Source organism: Eretmochelys imbricata, chromosome 2, assembly GCF_965152235.1.
Source record: "Eretmochelys imbricata isolate rEreImb1 chromosome 2, rEreImb1.hap1, whole genome shotgun sequence".
Lineage (NCBI taxonomy): Eukaryota > Metazoa > Chordata > Testudines > Cheloniidae > Eretmochelys > Eretmochelys imbricata.
In genome coordinates, this window is record NC_135573.1 from 202,188,201 (window position 1) to 202,205,477 (window position 17,277).

A 17,277-nucleotide genomic window follows, 5' to 3' on the forward strand; every position below is an offset into this window, starting at 1 on the left:
TCTAGTTCTCTTTTGAATTCTGTTATAGTCTTGGTCTTCACAACATCCTCTAGCAAAGAGTTCCAGACCGACTGTGCATTGTGAAAAAATACTTCCTTTTGTTTTAAACCTGCTGCCTGGTGACCCCTAGTTCTTGTGTTATGAGAATGAGTAAACAACACGTCCTTATTTACTTTCTCCAAACCAGTCAATTTTATAGACCTCTATCATATCCCACGCAGTCATCTCTTTTCCAAGCTGAAAAGTCACAATCTTATTAATCTCCCCTCAAATAGAAGCTGTTCCATACCCCTAATCATTTTTGTTTCCCTTTTCTGAACCTTTTCAGATTCCAATATATCTTTTTTGAGATGGAGCGATCCATCTGCATGCACTATTCAAGATGTGGGGGTACCATGGATTTATATAGTGGCAATATGATATTTACTGTTTATTATCTATCCCTTTCTTAATGATTACCAACATTCTGGTAGCTTTTTTGACTGCTGCTACAAATTGAATGGATGTTTTCAGAGAACTATCCACAATGACTCCAAGATCTCTAACTAATTTAGACCCCAGCATTTTATACGTATAGTTGGGATTATGTTTTCCTAATGTGCATTACTTTGCATTTAATAAACATTGAATTTCATCTGCCATTTTGTTGCCCAGTTACCCAGTTTTGTGAGATCTCTTTGTAGCGTGCTTTGGATTTAACTATCTTGAGAAGTTTTGTATCATCTGCAAATTTTGCCACCTCACTGTTTACCCCTTTTTCCAGATCATTTATGAATAAATTGCATAGTACTGGTCCCAGTACAGAAACCTCAGGGACATGACTGTTTACCTCTCTCCATTCTGAAAACTGACCATTTATTCCTACCCTTTGTTTCCTATCTTTTAACCAGTCACCGATCCATGAGAGGACCTTCCCTCTTATCCCATGACAGTTTACTTTGTTTAAGAGACTTTGGTGAGAGACCTTGTCAAAGGCTTTCTGAATATCTAAGTACACTATATCCACTGGATCCCCCTTGTCCAAATGCTTGTTGACCCCCTCAAAGAATTCTAGTAGATTGGGGAGACATGATTTCTTGTCACAAAAATCATTTTGACTTTTTCCCAACAAATTACATTCATCTGTGTGTCTGACAATTCTGTTTTTTTACTATAGTTTCAACCAATTTGCCCAATATTGAAGACAGACCTACTGGTCTGTAATTGCCGGGATCACCTCTGGAGCCCTTTAAAAATTAGGGTCACATTAGCTATCCTCCAGTCATCTGGTTCAGAAGCTGATTCAAATGATAAGTTACAAACTACAGTAAGTAGTTCTGCAATTTCACTTTTGAGTTCCTTTAGAACTCTTGGGTGAATGCCATCTAGTCCTGGTGACTTATTACTGTTTAATTTATCAGTTTGCTCCAAAACCTCCTCTAATGACACCTCAGTGTGTGACAATACCTCAGATTTGTCACCTAAAAAGAACGGCTCAGGTGTGGGAATCTCCCTCACATCCTCAGCCATTAAGAACAATGCAAACGATTCATTTAGTTTCTCTGGGAGGCTGTTCAGCCTTAACTCCTCCCCACCCCTAATCAGATTACCAAAGGTAATCATCCCCTGTTATTTTTAGTTCCTGGAGGAGCTATGGTATACCTCCCCCATGGAATAGAACTCAATCATACAGAAAACATTCATAAATTTAATACAATGGTCTCCATAAGGTACTTTAGGGGGTTGAATACTGTCACAATGAATATTGCCCCTCTTACCGAAGCCTAATTTCCTCCACCATAAATTTTTTTTACAGGATTTCAGATTAAGCATTGATAATCAGGACTCAAGTTTTACTTGTTTGGCCAATTATTCTCTAAGAAACACAACTGTAACCGCCAGAGAAGTCAAAGAACATTACTGTGTGTATACGAAAGCAGAATAGAGGCCTAAACTTTCCAACACTGAGGGCCAGATTCTAATCTCAGTAACTCCAGTTTAAATCTGCTTGCTTTCAGATTTAAAAAGATGTAAGCACAATCAGAATTTAGCCAATAGGCTTCCCAACTTAGTACATAGCACTGAAATAACTTTTGCCCTGCAAAACAACTACTGTTTTCCCCTCCTTTCTGATGGGAACAATTGCTTTTCTAAAATAAGAGACTTTCTGTACGTTGGAAAGAAAAGACCATCAATTTTGTTACAGAATTCCAAATCTGGCAAAGAGGGTGTTGAAAAGCTATCTTTTACAACAGTGCTTGATTATAGGTATTTTTAAAGAAACAAGGAGGATGGTGGGATTTCTCTGATATATTACTGGGTTGGGAAAACAATCTATTTTTGTAAAGGCAAATTAACAGTGTAAACGGTGGAAAGTTACAACATGCTTACTATCCAGCAAAAGAACTTGTTAATTAAAAAAAAGAAACAGCGGCACTAAATGGATAACAGTTACTTTTGAAGGACAGTAGCAGATTGCCATAGCAGCTGTCTGACAGAGAGACTACTACAATCCCTTAAATGCACTTTTTCCCAACTTTTGGTGGTATGCATGTGCATATATGAGTGCAGAATTGAAGCAGTAGGGCCTTATCCTGCCATTGTCTGTCAAGATTGACTTCAGTGGGAGCTTTTAGGCAGAATAATAGCAGGAACTGATCTTTAGTATATAACATGCTGTTATAAAGTATCCTTAAGTATTAATGATCATGCAGCCATTAAAGTCAGTGGGAATTTATTATATATATTTACAGCCACTTTCAATCCCCTGTACACTGCCAGAGCGGTGTGAAATAATCTTAATATAAATCCGAATCAGGCCAAGGAGTAAATATTACAAATTTCTGGCTATGTTATATAGGCCGTTTCAAGCCTGTCATTTTAGCCTGAGACTGTTCATTGCCCTCTAACGCCTGTGTCACCGGTCCTTGGTGTGATTTTGCAGGGGGTCCCTACTGCTCCCTGTTGGTTTCCTTTGGTTAGTCCCCGATCAGGGCACTTCTTGGACTGTGGCCTCTAATTAGGCCCGGGGTCTGCTTGTGTCAATTTGGGCCTTATTCCTGGAGGCAGCCTGGTGCAGGGGTGTTGTCCCTTCCCTGTCCCAGGCCTTTCTGCCTTTCCTCCCTCTCTGATCATCCTCCTCTTATAGCAGGCCTTCCCCCACTCTCATTGGTTGCAGGTGAGGTGCCTCCCTCCATGACTGGCAGTTGTGGCAGCTGCATGGGAGTGTGGTCAAACTGCTTGCCTGCAGGCAGGAGAAGCTCCCCTCCTCCTTCTGCCTCTGCTCAGTATGGGATTTGTAGACTCCATTACTACCAGTCACTATTATTTATATTGGGGAAGCATATAGCAATTGGGAATGCATTGTGCTAGAATCTGTGCAAACATACAAGTAGATCTGGTTCCTGGCCCAAAGAACTTACTGTCTGATTTGAAAGAAGAAGCAACAAGCAAGGGTGACAAACAACAAGACTGAAGGGTAGAGAGATGACCTAGGAAATGAAGTTAACATCATGTGGTTCCATTGGTAAGCTATTGTACAACCTAGCCATCATTGCTTGGATGATTTCTTGTCGGCTTCATAGCAGCAGTGGATTTTTGGGAGAAGGTAGTGGTTTACATACAGATTAATTCAAGGAGAACTTTACATACATAGGAGCAGTGTGGAAGAAAACTCAGCTGTTTGAGAGAGCACAAGATGAGTGGCAATTTCAAGGATGGCATCATGAGGAGTTCTTTTTTGGGTATGTTAAGTTTGAGTTGCTGCCGAGACATTCAGAAGGGAAGGTCAGAGACAGAATCTGAGATTTGAGCCAAGATGAAGTGAAATTAGTCAAGAATGGGCAGCTAGTTTGGCAATCAACTAGTATAAATATAGTAATTGAAGCTGTGTAAGCAAATGAGATCACCCAAATAAACAGTCTAGAGCAAGAAGAGGAGGGTGCCAAGAATGGGATCCTATGGAAGCAGAATGACAACCTAGTGGAAGAGATGCCAAAAGAGCAGCCAGAGAGATAGGAGAATACCAGGGGAAGAACGTCATCATGAAAGCCCAGGGAGGACAAGATTTCAGGAAGGAAGGTATGATTAACAGCATCAAAATTAGCAGAGCAGTTAAGGAGGATGAGGTTGGAATAGATATCCTGAGATGTGACCATTAAGAAATCATTAAGGATCTTGGCAAGAGTAGTTTCAGTGGGGTTTTGAGGGATTCAGGATAGAATAGATGACAGGAACTCAAGGCAGTGGTTGCAAATGACATGCTCAATAGTTTAGAAATCAGTAAGTTTTGCTATGCCCTCCTTGATTATGTCCAATGAATAGCTGGTGGAAGGTCTTTTCCATATAGGACAGAGAGAAGACAGCAAAGGTTGAAAGAAAATCCTATTAGTAAACATCTTTATGCAGACATGTCCAATCATTATATTGTTTGGCCAATGTACATAGCAGAGGGGCATTGCTGGCACATGATGGCATATATCACATTAGTAGATGTGCAGGTGAATGAGCCTCTCATGGTGTGGCTGATGTGGTTGGTCCTCTGATGGTGTTGCTAAAGTAGATATGGGGACAGAGTAGGAAACGATTGGTTCCTGGGTTAGTGCTTCTGTGGTGTTGTCTGTAGTTGCTAGTGAGTATTTGCTTCAGGTTGGGGGGCTGTCTGTAAGTGAGGACTGACCTGCCTCCCAAGCTCTGTGAGTGAGGGATCATCTTCCAGGATAGGTTGTAGATCATTGATAATGTGCTGGAGAGGTTTTAGCTTACCAGACTTCAAAGAGAAACAGCAGAACTAAAATTTATTTGCAAATTTATCATCAATTTGGGCCTGAATAGGGACTGGGAATGGCTGGCTCATTACAAAACCAGCTTTGCCTCTCCTGGAATGGACACCTCCTCATCTATTATTGGGAGTGGACTACATGCACCCTGATCGAATTGGCCCTGTCAACACTGGTTTGCCACTTGTGAGGTAACTCCCTTTTCTTCATGTGTCAGAATAATAATGCCTGCATCTGTAATTTTCACTCCATGCATCTAAAGAAGTGGGGTTTTTTACCTACAAAAGCTTATGCCCAAATAAATCTGTTAGTCTTTAAGGTGCCACCGGACTCCTTGTTGTTTTTGTGGATACAGACTGTCATAAATATAAAGGGAAGGCTAACCACCTTTAAATCCCTCCTGGCCAGAGGAAAAAACTCTTTCACATGTAAAGGGTTAAGAAGCTAAAGACAACCTCGCTGGCACCTGACCAAAATGACCAATGAGGAGACAAGATACTTTCAAAGCTGGAGCGGGTGGGGTGGGGGTGATACTTTCAAAGCTGGAGCGGGTGGGGTGTGTGTTGCTTTTGCCGGGACCAGAGTAGGAATACAGGTCAGAACTCCTGTAAAGGGCTAATAAGCAATCTAGTTAGATATATGTTAGATTCTGTTTTGTTTAAATGGCTGATAAAATAAGTTGTGCTGAATGGGATGTATATTCCTGTTTTTGTGTCTTTTTGTAACTTAAGATTTTCCCTAGAGGGATTCTCTATGCTTTGAATCTGATTACCCTGTAAGGTATTTACCATCCTGATTACAGAGGTGATTCCTTTACTTTTTCTTTAATTAAAATTCTTCTTTTAAGAACCGGATTGCTTTTTCATTGTTCTTAAGATCCAAAGGTTTGGGCCCGTGTTCACCTATGCAAATTGGTGAGGATTTTTATCAAGCCTTCCCCAGGAAAGGGGTTTGGGAGGATTTTGGGGGGAAAGACATTTCCAAGCGGGCTCTTTCCCTGTTATATATTTGTTAGACGCTTGGTGGTGGCAGCAATAAAGTCCAGCGGCAAAAGGTAAAATAGTTTGTACCTTGGGGAAGTTTTAACGTAAGTTGGTAAAAATAAGCTTAGGGGGTTTTTTCATGCAGGTCCCCACATCTGTACCCTAGAGTTCAGAGTGGGGAAGGAACCTTGACACAGACTAACACGGCTATCCCCTGATACTTAACTTGTAGAATGTGGAGCAAGATCTAAATTAAAACGAATATAAAACGGAACAAAATTGCATTTTCCATATCATTAGTTCTTTGATTTTGGTTACATTTCTAGCCCCATAAGTCCTACATAAATGTATTCTTTTGACTTTTAAAAGGGAACTTCAAAAGAATTTCCACCCCAACTCCTTTATTTAATGGTGACTATATCTCAAAACGTGAAAATCAATAGTATTTATCAGTGTTTGTTGGAAACTATACAGACCTTCTTTTTTATCTTCTGGAGCAATCTTCACCTTTGTATCTGTTATATCTTTGAAAGAGGCCAGAAACAGTACTACATCTCCTTTCTCGTTCTTTATAGGAACAATGTCCAGTAGGCACCAGAATGAAGACCCTGTAAGGATACAGAATGAATTAAATTCAAACAGCTGTCTTTTTACTGAAAAAATTCAAACTATTAAAGCTGCAACTAACGTAATTCTAACAAAAAATCGTATTTAGAAGGTCAGTCAGGAAATCACAGATGTTCAGCTCATGTAAATCTCTTCGCATCATTGGTCGAAGCTCAGTAGTGCTGCATTCTGTGGAATCAAGGAATTAATTTAGATGCAAAATTTATCTACTGGGAACATTAATGGAGTTTAATGAAGCTTCTTACTTCTCTCAAACCATCTTTTCCTTTGAAATCTTAACTGATGCTGGCACTTCCTATTTTAATGGAGTATCTGCCACTATGTTAACTCTGATATCTGAAGCTTCCATGTTTACTATGAAATATCTTTACCTTAGATTCATCATCAGACTTGGCTTTCTCATCATCCCTTAGCAGAAGACCCAGTAGCTAGTGTATCACTTCACTAATTCAAAGATATTTAAACTAATCAGACTTGTGACTTAAAATAGAAATTAAAGTACAGTTATTCAAATCTGAGGTGTTAAACTTAGGCAAGTGAAAACTCTAAGTCCTTGTATTTCAGATAAGATGAGTATTATAATACTTACATTTTATCTGTGAAAATTAATGACAATAAAGATCTTCCCTTTTACATGTTAACTGCAATAATACCGGTTAGTAGCCTGGGTAAAAAATACTTTTTTTAAAATGTAAAACTCAACTTGCCTATTTAGTGTCAAATTGTCACTTAATAATTACGTTATGTAAATAGAAAGTTTTTTGTTTTGTTTTTTTGTTTTTTAAAGTCACACCATCCTTGGAAAATAGGACATTCAGTCTGATGGTCTTAAGCACTGGGGTTGTAATTCACCCAGATAATTCAGCATAGGAACTAATTATTGCCAGTGTGTTGGTGTTGTACTGCTGCATAGTTCAAGCACATTGTGAGTAAAGCTGAGCTCACACCAAAACCCTGGATCCAAACCCCACCGATTTTGGGGTAAATCAGTCTAGATTCTAATTGTAGTATGCAGCTTGGGCCCATCTCTGTAAGTCACAAAGGCAAAAACAATTACCTTCAGCCACTTCAAGCATACCAACAGACCACTAATGTTCGCAGTGGGATGGATCATTGTTATTGGATTAAGTCTTTTTCATTTGAAATTTGTTTTTGGGAATGCCTGACCCTGAGACTCCTATATCCTATCCATCTCACTGCTCTTTTGGCAACAATTTAATACTCAAAGGCTACTTCCAGTTCTCATGAAATAAAACTAAACATGGTCCCTGGGCCACTAGCTATCGTTAAAAATGCATAGCTAATACGTATATAAATATGGGAGAGCTCAGAAAAGATGGATTGGAAGAGCAGATTACAGCTGCTTGCTTTTGGCGCTCTTGTCCTTGTCCCCCTATTTTCTCTCTTCTCAACTCTGCAGTTAAAAAAATGGTACCGGGCACTGCAAATTTGCTTACAATTCAGCTGTCTAATCTAAATTTTAATGTAAAATCAACTTGACGGCCTCTTGAGAGCGGAGGCTGAGCCTAGCAGGGGATGTAGCTGTTACCCTTGAAGTGTTATTGTAGTTGAAGTTCCAGTAGGATGCTTCAAAGGAAAACCAATTGTTCCTCTCCCAACTCAGTCACAGCTCTCTGGAGGCAGTTGGGCAGCATTTAGGTAGGTTAGTAAATTTAACCTGCAGCTGGGACAAGGCTCCCAGTTTGAAGGAAAACAGGAAAGTGAGAAAGGGAGGAAAGAAGGATAGGGCAGATGAAACAAAATGGGTCTACCCTGGGTTTTAAACACCCTATTTTGTAAGCTGTGAAGACAGTGCAAGCAAAGATACCAGCATAAAAGAGGGTAGAAATGGGAGATCAGAAGCAAGAGATTTCTGCCTGCTTATTCCCTCTTTTTTCCCATCCTGAATTTCTTATTCCTTTTCATGCAGACATGATGAAGCAAGCACATTTTTTTGTGAGCATCTTTGAGCAAGACAAAGCAAGAAGCAGAGAGAGAGAGGGTAGGACTACTGTTATCTCCTTTATCAAAACCTTTGGGAAAATCTGATTGGTCCTACTTCCTGTCACTCATTTGTTGAAAAGCAACCAATACATCAGTCTATACTGGCGTATCCAAAATGAAGAGCATCAGTAAAATTTTTTAGTTTTCTGATTGAAAGAGAGAATTGCAAGCCTCTAAAGAATATTACTGTAACTCATATCACTTGGCCAAATTCCATTTTTTAAAATTACATTCTGCCTAGCTAAATTTCTCCCATAGTTTCAATTGGATACAATGTTACTCTTCACTTCTTCTGCAAAACTGTTGTTTCTGGCCGCTATGCTTTTTTAAACAGCTATTATTATCCACTCTAGAAGTAGCTGAATTTCTTTTCTCTTTTTTATTGTTTTGTTATAGTTTTAGCATTAACAATACAGAAACAGCCATTAAAGCACTGAATTAGTGGCAATAATGTTACAGGCATCAGACATTTTAAAAAATATATATTAATACATTCTAGCAAATACATTTGGTGTAAGAACGGCCATACTGGGTCAGACCAAAGGTCCATCTAGCCCAGTATCCTGTCTTCCAACAGTGGCCAATGCCAGGTGCCCCAGAGGGAATGAACAGAACAGGTAATCATCAAGTGATCCATCCACTATCGCCAATTCCCAACTTTTGGCAAACAGAGGCTAGGGACACCATGCCTGTTCATCCTAGCTAATAGCCATTGATGGACCTATCCTCCATGAACTTCTCTAGTTCTTTTTTGAACCCTGTTATAGTCTTGGCCTTCACAAGATCCTCTGGCTCAAGGAGTTCCACAGGTTGACTGTGTGATGTGTGAAGAAAACCTCTGCTGATTAACATCATTTGGTGACCTCTAGCTCTTGTGTTATGATGGAGTAAATAACACTTCCTCATTTACTTTCTCCACTCCAGTCATGATTTTATAGACCTCTGTCCCCCCTTAGTTGTCTCTTTTCCAGGCTGAAAAGTCCCAGTCTTATTAATTGCTCCTTACATGCAAGCCGTTCCATACCCCTAATAATTTTTGTTGCCCTTTTCTGAACTTTTTCCAATTCCAATATATCTTTTTTCAGATGGGGTGACCACATATGCATGCACTATTCAAGATGTGGGTGTACCATGGATTTATATAGAGGCAATATGATATTTACTGTTTATAATCTATCCCTTTCTTAATGGTTCCCAACATTCTGTTTGCTTTTTTGACTGCCGCTGCACATTGAGTGGATGTTTTCAGAGATTTACCCCAAGATCTCTTTCTTGAGTGGTAACAGCTAATTTAGATCCCATCATTTTATATGTGTTGTTGGAATTATGTTTTCCAATGTGCATTACTTTCCATTTTCTATTGGTAACTTTATCTGAAATGATTAATTTGATTCTGAGAATTCCTTTCCAGCTTCAGCTAGAAGGGCATTGCCATTGTCAACAAATCATTGTCTACCAAAAAGATTTCCTTTGTAGCTTTATTTTTATGGGCTTTCTTTATTGCCCCTGGCTACTTCTCTATCAGAAAGCTTCCTTTCTTTCCCTTACAGTAAGATCCAAAGTCTCAAAATATATTTTAATATCCTTCAGGCAGAGAATAGCACATCAAGGACAGGAGGGAGAGGCAGAACAAAAGAAAAATCTCATCATAGAGCAATCCAACTAGCCCAATAGCTGTTCTCAGCAACACAGAGGTGACTATTTTATGGTCACCCTCTCATTCACAGCTACTTCTACCTATTCTCCACTCCCTCTATCAAAATAAACACAAATTGCCTTCAGCTGGGAGTCTGTGCGGAAACTGAGATACTAACCTTTCTTCAAAAAACCAAACAACTTTAAGGTTTCAAGCAGCACTCTACCTTTATAATGCCAGAAACTTTAAAAGATAAGTATTCCGACCACTACAAAATGATGCGTTTCCCCCTCCAACTACTGAGATCTGCTTAAGTCTCAGTTGTGAGACATACAATCATGAGCTTTGTTGATAGCACCTGTACTGCATGAGCATTGAAAGGGCACAGAGCACAAGCTAAACTCTCTAAATCTTGTCCCAACATACACAAGGATCAAAGTAAAACCAGCAACAGACTCTCTTGGGGGCAGTCTCTTCTTTGGCTGGTCCAAAATTTTGGACAGGGACCTAGAGGGGACGTCTCCAGGGTATTATAATGGCATTAGAATATAGAGATGGTACTGAGGCTACATATACTGGCTATTTGTTGATAAGGTGTAATCAGGGTTCTGAGTATTTTGCTGCATAGTAGTACCAAATTCTGTAGCAAGCACCTCCTAAATTAGGTGGTAAGTCTAACTTATTGTATCTGCATTAAATATCCTTCATTCCCAGTTGCCATGGCAAATAAGAGCAGGGGTATGCTTGGGGCCAGGACCAGCAGTGCTTTAACTCCGTTCTGTTCACGGGAAAAGCTGGAGAGTTAAAGACAGCTGCAGGTAGATTTTAGCAGGGCAAGAGGACAAAACAAAATGTCAGATTCCTGGCTGCAGCAAAATCGGAAATTCTATTAAAAAATTCAGACCTCTTGTGTATATACACATTATGATGCAGTCTATAATTGCATGATCTACAGGATTCTGTAGATGCATGGAATGGACAGTGAATAAGACAGAGGGTTGTAAGAACAACAAGGAGATGTTTCTGTGTTTAAGGCTTTGGACTGGTACCCAAGAGAGCTGAGTTCCATTCTTAGCTCTGCCACAAACTTTCAGTGTCACATAAAGTCACAGTAATATAATGCACATGTAGGAGGGGGCTGAATTAAGATGGCACAGGCAACCTTAATTCTGTCATTTCGTAACTTTGGAGTGTTTGACTCTGCAACCTTAATGTTCTTTTAATTTTTAATACAATATATTAGTATGTTTAAGGCATAATATACAGTGTAGTTTTCATATACTAGTAGATAACTTATGGACTCTAGCATACATAGAGCAGTATATATCCACATTTACATTCTTTGTTTACTCACACTTTTCCCCTCTCTCCATTCACCGACTGAAAAGGATGTTGCAGTTATAAAACTCACAATTTTGAAATCCTTCAATTACACTTCCTTGAACTTCACTGAACAAAAACTAAAAAGCTAAGCAGTCCTTGGTGTAGCCACTTGACTTCTTCCTTTGTCCTTATGTGCACTGCTTACTTTTACTCTGCTATAATTTCCTTTTTCCTGTCTCCTACAACAGATTAAGAGGAGACTCCATTTAAAAAGACAGTAACCTCCCAGTGTCATGAGTTTACCAGATTACATATCCAACAGTTAGGGAAACAACAAAATTATTCTTTTAGGGTCTGATCCAAACACCACTGAAGTCAACAGAAAGATTCCCACTGACGTGAATAGTTTTTGGATCAAAGTTGTCTGCAGTTCCCCCAATTATTTTCCAAGGGCATTACAATGTACCAATTACATTAGTGGTGGCAGGTTGACCTATACAGCCCTTATAGAGCACTAATCTAGAAAGGGTTTGGTTAGCTATTCAGTGTCAGATCTCCATTTATTTAACGATAGACAGGTTCAATAGTTTTTTTCTAGCTGTAGTACTTAGTGGCTGTTGTAACTCTAGTGATATAATTATTCCCTAGTATACTGTAATTGAAAACAAACACCCACCGCAATGAGTTACATGTATTTGGATCATTTACAATGGTGGTCCTCCAACTTTTGTCTCCGTGGAATAATTTGTTAGAGAAAGATCCTCTCCAGATCATTCCCCTTCTCAACATTCCAACCCCTCCACTGTTTTGTTCTCAACATATTTCCTTCTGTCAACCTCTGTTATTTCCCTTTATTTGCCAGTCATCAACCAGCAGGCAATGTTTACTTCCCCTTGATCACCAGCATTGCTGTATCCTATCATTAAGGACCATAGTCACATACTTGGTGCCTAATGCTGCTGGATGCTAATAACTCCAAGTTCAGAATAAGCAAGAAATCACACTAGTGAATGTATTTTTTTCAGGTAACTGAGAATGTACTGTAGTCCCTGAAAACTGGACTAAAAGGAATTTTTACTCTTAAAAATCATGGAATCATAGACTATCAGGGTTGGAAGGGACCTCAGGAGGTCATCAGTCCAACGCCCTGCTCAAAGCAGGGCCAATCCCCAATTTTTGCCCCAGATCCCGAAATGGCCCCCTCAAGGATTGAACTCACAACCCTGGGTTTAGAAGGCCAATGCTCAAACCACTGAGCTACCCCTCCCCCCAAACAGTTCATTTTTATAAGTTAATGAAATATCCAGTATATATAATGAGTTTTATTTCAGTCTTTTGTTTGTTCCTTGTTGCCTTGTCTGTCTGATCCAAAAACATTATCTAATGTATTCATCACCAGAATACAGAGGAGGTCCCAGACAAAGCACGGTCCAATTCCCGGAGTCCTCAGTTGTGGATCAGTGGAAGAGGGTCCTCAGATTTCAAGGCCGTGAAAGTGGATGAAGGCTGCAGCAAGTGGAGATCTCCAGTCATCTAGGACTTTCCCTACCATTGGGCCTCAGACCTCCAGTTTGTCATGACAGTGTGGTCACGGTAGGTGCACCAGCTTCCCTACATTAAAAGAAATCATGTGTTGGATTCTACCATGGGAAATAACATCTTTACATCCTTCCAAGCCCTGCAGCAACAGACTAGTGGTGACAGGGACAGGATTAGTGAACCTGGCAGTCCCTAGCCATGAATCTGCATGTAGGCAGTGGTAGTTAGATGGTCATCTGGCACCTGGACTGAGACAGGTAGCTACTATTGTGACTCAGCAGTCCTCTTTAGGATCCCCTCTGCTCACCCTTCATGGGGAGAGGGATAGAAAAGGTGCCCTAAACCTAGGCTGTCTCATACGATCCTGGCTGGATTACTGCATCCAGTGGGATAACTCTGCCTGTAGTTAAACCTATAAAAAGACAGTGACTTTTGCTACATGGAAAGTTCGCACCCTGATAGAAAACAGAGATAATGTACAGCCAGCAAGAAGAACTGCTCTCGCCACCAGGGAACTTGTGAAATATAATATCAACGATGCTGCCCGGAGTCAGATAAGGTGCCCACATGAAGGTCAACAGAGAAGAAGGTGGAGGCTACTTTCCTGGAAAGGAAAATCTGCAGAGGACAAGTGCATTCATGGTGTCAGTTTTACAATTAGGAAAGTCTGTCAATAAGTCTGTCAGTCAGTTTATAGAATTTTCTGTAGGAATCAATGAATGTCTTAAGACTCTTCGTCTTGAGCTTAGCAACAACCAGTCTGCTGCTGTCATCAGTGCGTATGCCCCAATGCTTGATTCTATTGAGGATATCAAGGAACAATTCTATACAGATCTTGACAGAATCTTGACCAACATTCCCAAGGAGGACAAGATAATTCTCCTTGGAGATTTTAACTCTAGAGTCGGGCAGGAGTCGGATCTCTGGAATGGCACTATCGGAAAAGAAGGGGTAGGAAAGGCCAACTCCAACAGCATCCTCCTCCTGAACAAGTGTGTAGGATATGGCCTGATCATCACAAAATCCCTCTTTAGACAAAGTGAGATGTATACGACCATCTGGAGAGACCCTCACTCCAGGCATTGGCACTTTCTTGACCATGTTATTGTTAAAGCTCAAGATTGGAAGGATGTCCGCATCACAAGGGCCATGCATGGAATCGATGACTGTTGGACAGACCATCGCCTTGTTAGATCAATCATGAATTTCCAGATTGCCTCAAGGCATCGCAAGCAGGCAAAATCAGTACAAAAGAAATTCAACGTCAAGTCCCTTGAAGATATAGTGATTCGGGAGAAACTTCAGCAGCATCTCCAAGAGAAGTTTGCCACTATTCCTACAGCTGATGATGACAATGAAAATTTCTGGAAAGGATTAAAGACTGCTGTTCTCTCGGCATGTGCCGAGTCCACTGGCTGTATTACTCACCATCACCAAGATTGGCTTGATGAGAACGATGCTGAGATTCGGGGCCAGCTTGACCAGAAAAGAAAAGCTCACTGAATGTGGCAAAATGACATATCACACCAACAGAAGAAAGTCATACAGGCCACTCAAGGCTGAAACCCAAAAGAAAACCCATGACATCAAAAATAAGTGGTGGCGAGAAAAGGCCAAGGAGATTGAGCTTTATATGCTGATAAACATGACATGAGGAGTTTCTTTCAGGCAAGAAGGGCCATATATGGCCCATGCTCCCATGGACCCACACCACTCTGAGCCCAAGACAGGTCAACGTATTTTAAGGACAGCAAAACCAGATGGAAGGAGCATTTTGAGTTACTCCTGAACCATGAATCAACTGTCTCTGATGCCACTATTGAATCTATACCTCAATGACATGAAAGAGAATCTCTTGCTGACCCCTCCCACCTTCAAAGAAATAACACGAGCAATTATGCAAACTAAGAACAAGGCAGCAGGGCCAGATGGCATACCAGCTGAAGTCTACAAGTTTGGAGGTGAAGAACTGGTAGGGAAGCTCCACAAACTTTTTCTTCATATCTGGTATAATGAGAAGATTCCAGAAGACTTAAGAAATGCTAACATTGTTACAATCTTTAAGAAAGGAGATAAGTCGGAGTGTGGAAACTATTGAGACATTGTCTCGCTATCTACAGCGAGGAAAATTCATGCCTGTGTCCTCTTAAACCGATTAGTTCCCCTTTCTGAGGAAATACTGACTGTTTTAGATCATCCTGCTAGACAACTGACATGATCTTCATTGCCCGCCAAATCCAGGAAATGTCTCAGGAGCAAAATCAGTACCTTTACATGGCTTTCATCTATTTGACAAAGGCCTTTGACTCTGTCAATCGCAAAGCCCCGTGGAAGGTGCTGGCTAGATTTGGCTGCCGTCCAAAATTTATTAAGATCCTAAGGCTTCTCAGTGATCAGATGACTGCCATGGTTCTCTGTAATGGCCTTGAGACAGAACCTTTCGTAATAAAAACTGGGGTTAAGCAAGGATGCATTATTGCCCCAACCCTGTTTTCCATTTATTTAGCAGTCATTTTGGGCCTTGTTAAAGACCACCTCTCCAATGGAGTTGACATTCAATACAGAATGGATGGGCAGCTCTTTAATCTTCAATATCTCTGCCCGAACTCTGAAGTCTTCAAAGCGTCCATTACTGATCTTCAGTATGCTGATGACTGTGTCATCCTTGGGCACACTGAGAATGACCTTCAGTCCATACGGGATTGTCTCGCACAAGCTTACCAAAGCCTAGGACTCTCACTCAATATTGAGAAGACTAAAGTGCTTTATCAACCTGCTTCAGGCCTTGCACATGTCCCATCACAAATCACCACCGAGGGTCAGACTTTGGAGACAGTTGAGAACTTGTGTTACCTTGGTAGCTAACTTTCTCAAAATGCAAAAATCAATAGTGAGATCCAGCACAGGATTCAGTGCGCAAGTGCTTCCTTTGGGAAATTGCTCCAACACATTTTCATGGACCATGACCTACAGCAGGACACCAAGATCCAGGTCTGTAAGACAATTGTTCCTACGCTCCTCTGTGGATGCGAAACCTGGGTGACCTATCAACAGCAACTCAAAAGTTTGGAGCGGTATCGCCAACGATGCCTCCAGAAGATCCTTCGCATCAAGTGGTAAAATCACCGCACTAACGTCAGCATCCTCGCTGAAGCCAATGTCATCAGCATTGAAGCAATGATCCTCCTGCACCAACTTTGCTGGGCTGGACATTGTGTGCGGATGCCAGACTCATCTCCCAAAACAAGCCCTCTACTCTCAGCTCACCCATGCTCAGAGATCCGGTGGTGGTCAGAGGAAATGCTACAAAGACGCACTCAAAGTATATCTTAAGAAAAAAGGATGTGGACATCACAAGCTGGGAACAGCAAGCCGCCAACCTACCCCAAAGGTGCCATATCCTCCATCAGACAGGAGGAGAAGGAGAAGCGCCTTGCCCTCAAAGATGAAAACAGAGGAGGAAGAAAAAAGAAATAACCTTCTCCCAGCAGGCCACTGGCCTGACACAAAAATGCCTGTACCTACTGCAGGCAGATTTGCGGTTCCAGGATCAGATTCTTGAGTCATCTCAGGACCTATATGTAAATCTGTGGTAGAGATCATATTCAAAATTGAGGGACCACAAATCATCATCAGTTTATGTTAATTAATATTTTTAAAAAATTCTCTTCACATCTATCAAGAGTTACAACCTAAGTTAAGAGGTGTCCAGCATATAAATACATTCTCACAGAGTTGTCACTTGCATTTGAAGTTGTGCTGCCTGACACTTTTTTGGAAAAGCTCCTAAAGCTGGATCCTGAGAAAGAGTTCTCAGAGTTCACATGTCACAGAGGACACGATTTGGGCTTGATGTCATTGCCCTTTCTGCCAGGTTACGTTCGTTGCATAATAGGATTTTACAGCACATGCGGTGGAATTACACAAGGCTGTACAGCGGATTAGTCTTCCCAATTCATCATTTGAATCTGCATGAGCACATGCTGTACACAGAGTGAGCTTGCTCATGGAAGAGAATTATAGTAACCCTGTGAGTTGGAAAATTGTAGCGTTTAACCTTTTCACTGCTGAAATTTTATATAAAAGCACACAATGTAGTATAATGTTTTGGGCCAGATCTACTCCCTACACCAAGTCCAGGGGTTAGCACAATTAGAGGTGTGCAGAGAAAAATAGGAACAAAACCTAGGGAACTATTCAGAATGAAAACCAAAACCGTTGAAATCCACAGCAAAAAGGAGAGCGTCTCCATGGCTAGCTGTCCCCCAACTATTGACTTTGTAAGCCCTGGGATGCCTGAATCATTGGCAGTCTGCCTGGCTGGCTGCTCCTGAGTCATGAATCCTGTAAACAGGGTATCTGCCTCCAGGGCAGTGGCTGCCTCAGAGCCACAGACTGTGGAAGTGAT

General features: G+C 40.9%; 1 protein-coding gene across 1 annotated transcript in view; it reads right to left on the reverse strand.

The window, feature by feature from the left end:
• Positions 1 to 17,277, reverse strand: part of KCNH8 (potassium voltage-gated channel subfamily H member 8) — a 369,341-nt gene that overhangs the window by 230,783 nt on the left and 121,281 nt on the right. The window contains exon 3 of the mRNA XM_077809313.1: positions 6,217 to 6,348. Within this exon, the coding sequence (XP_077665439.1) occupies positions 6,217 to 6,348 (132 nt within the window). The remainder of the gene's footprint in view (positions 1 to 6,216; positions 6,349 to 17,277) is intronic.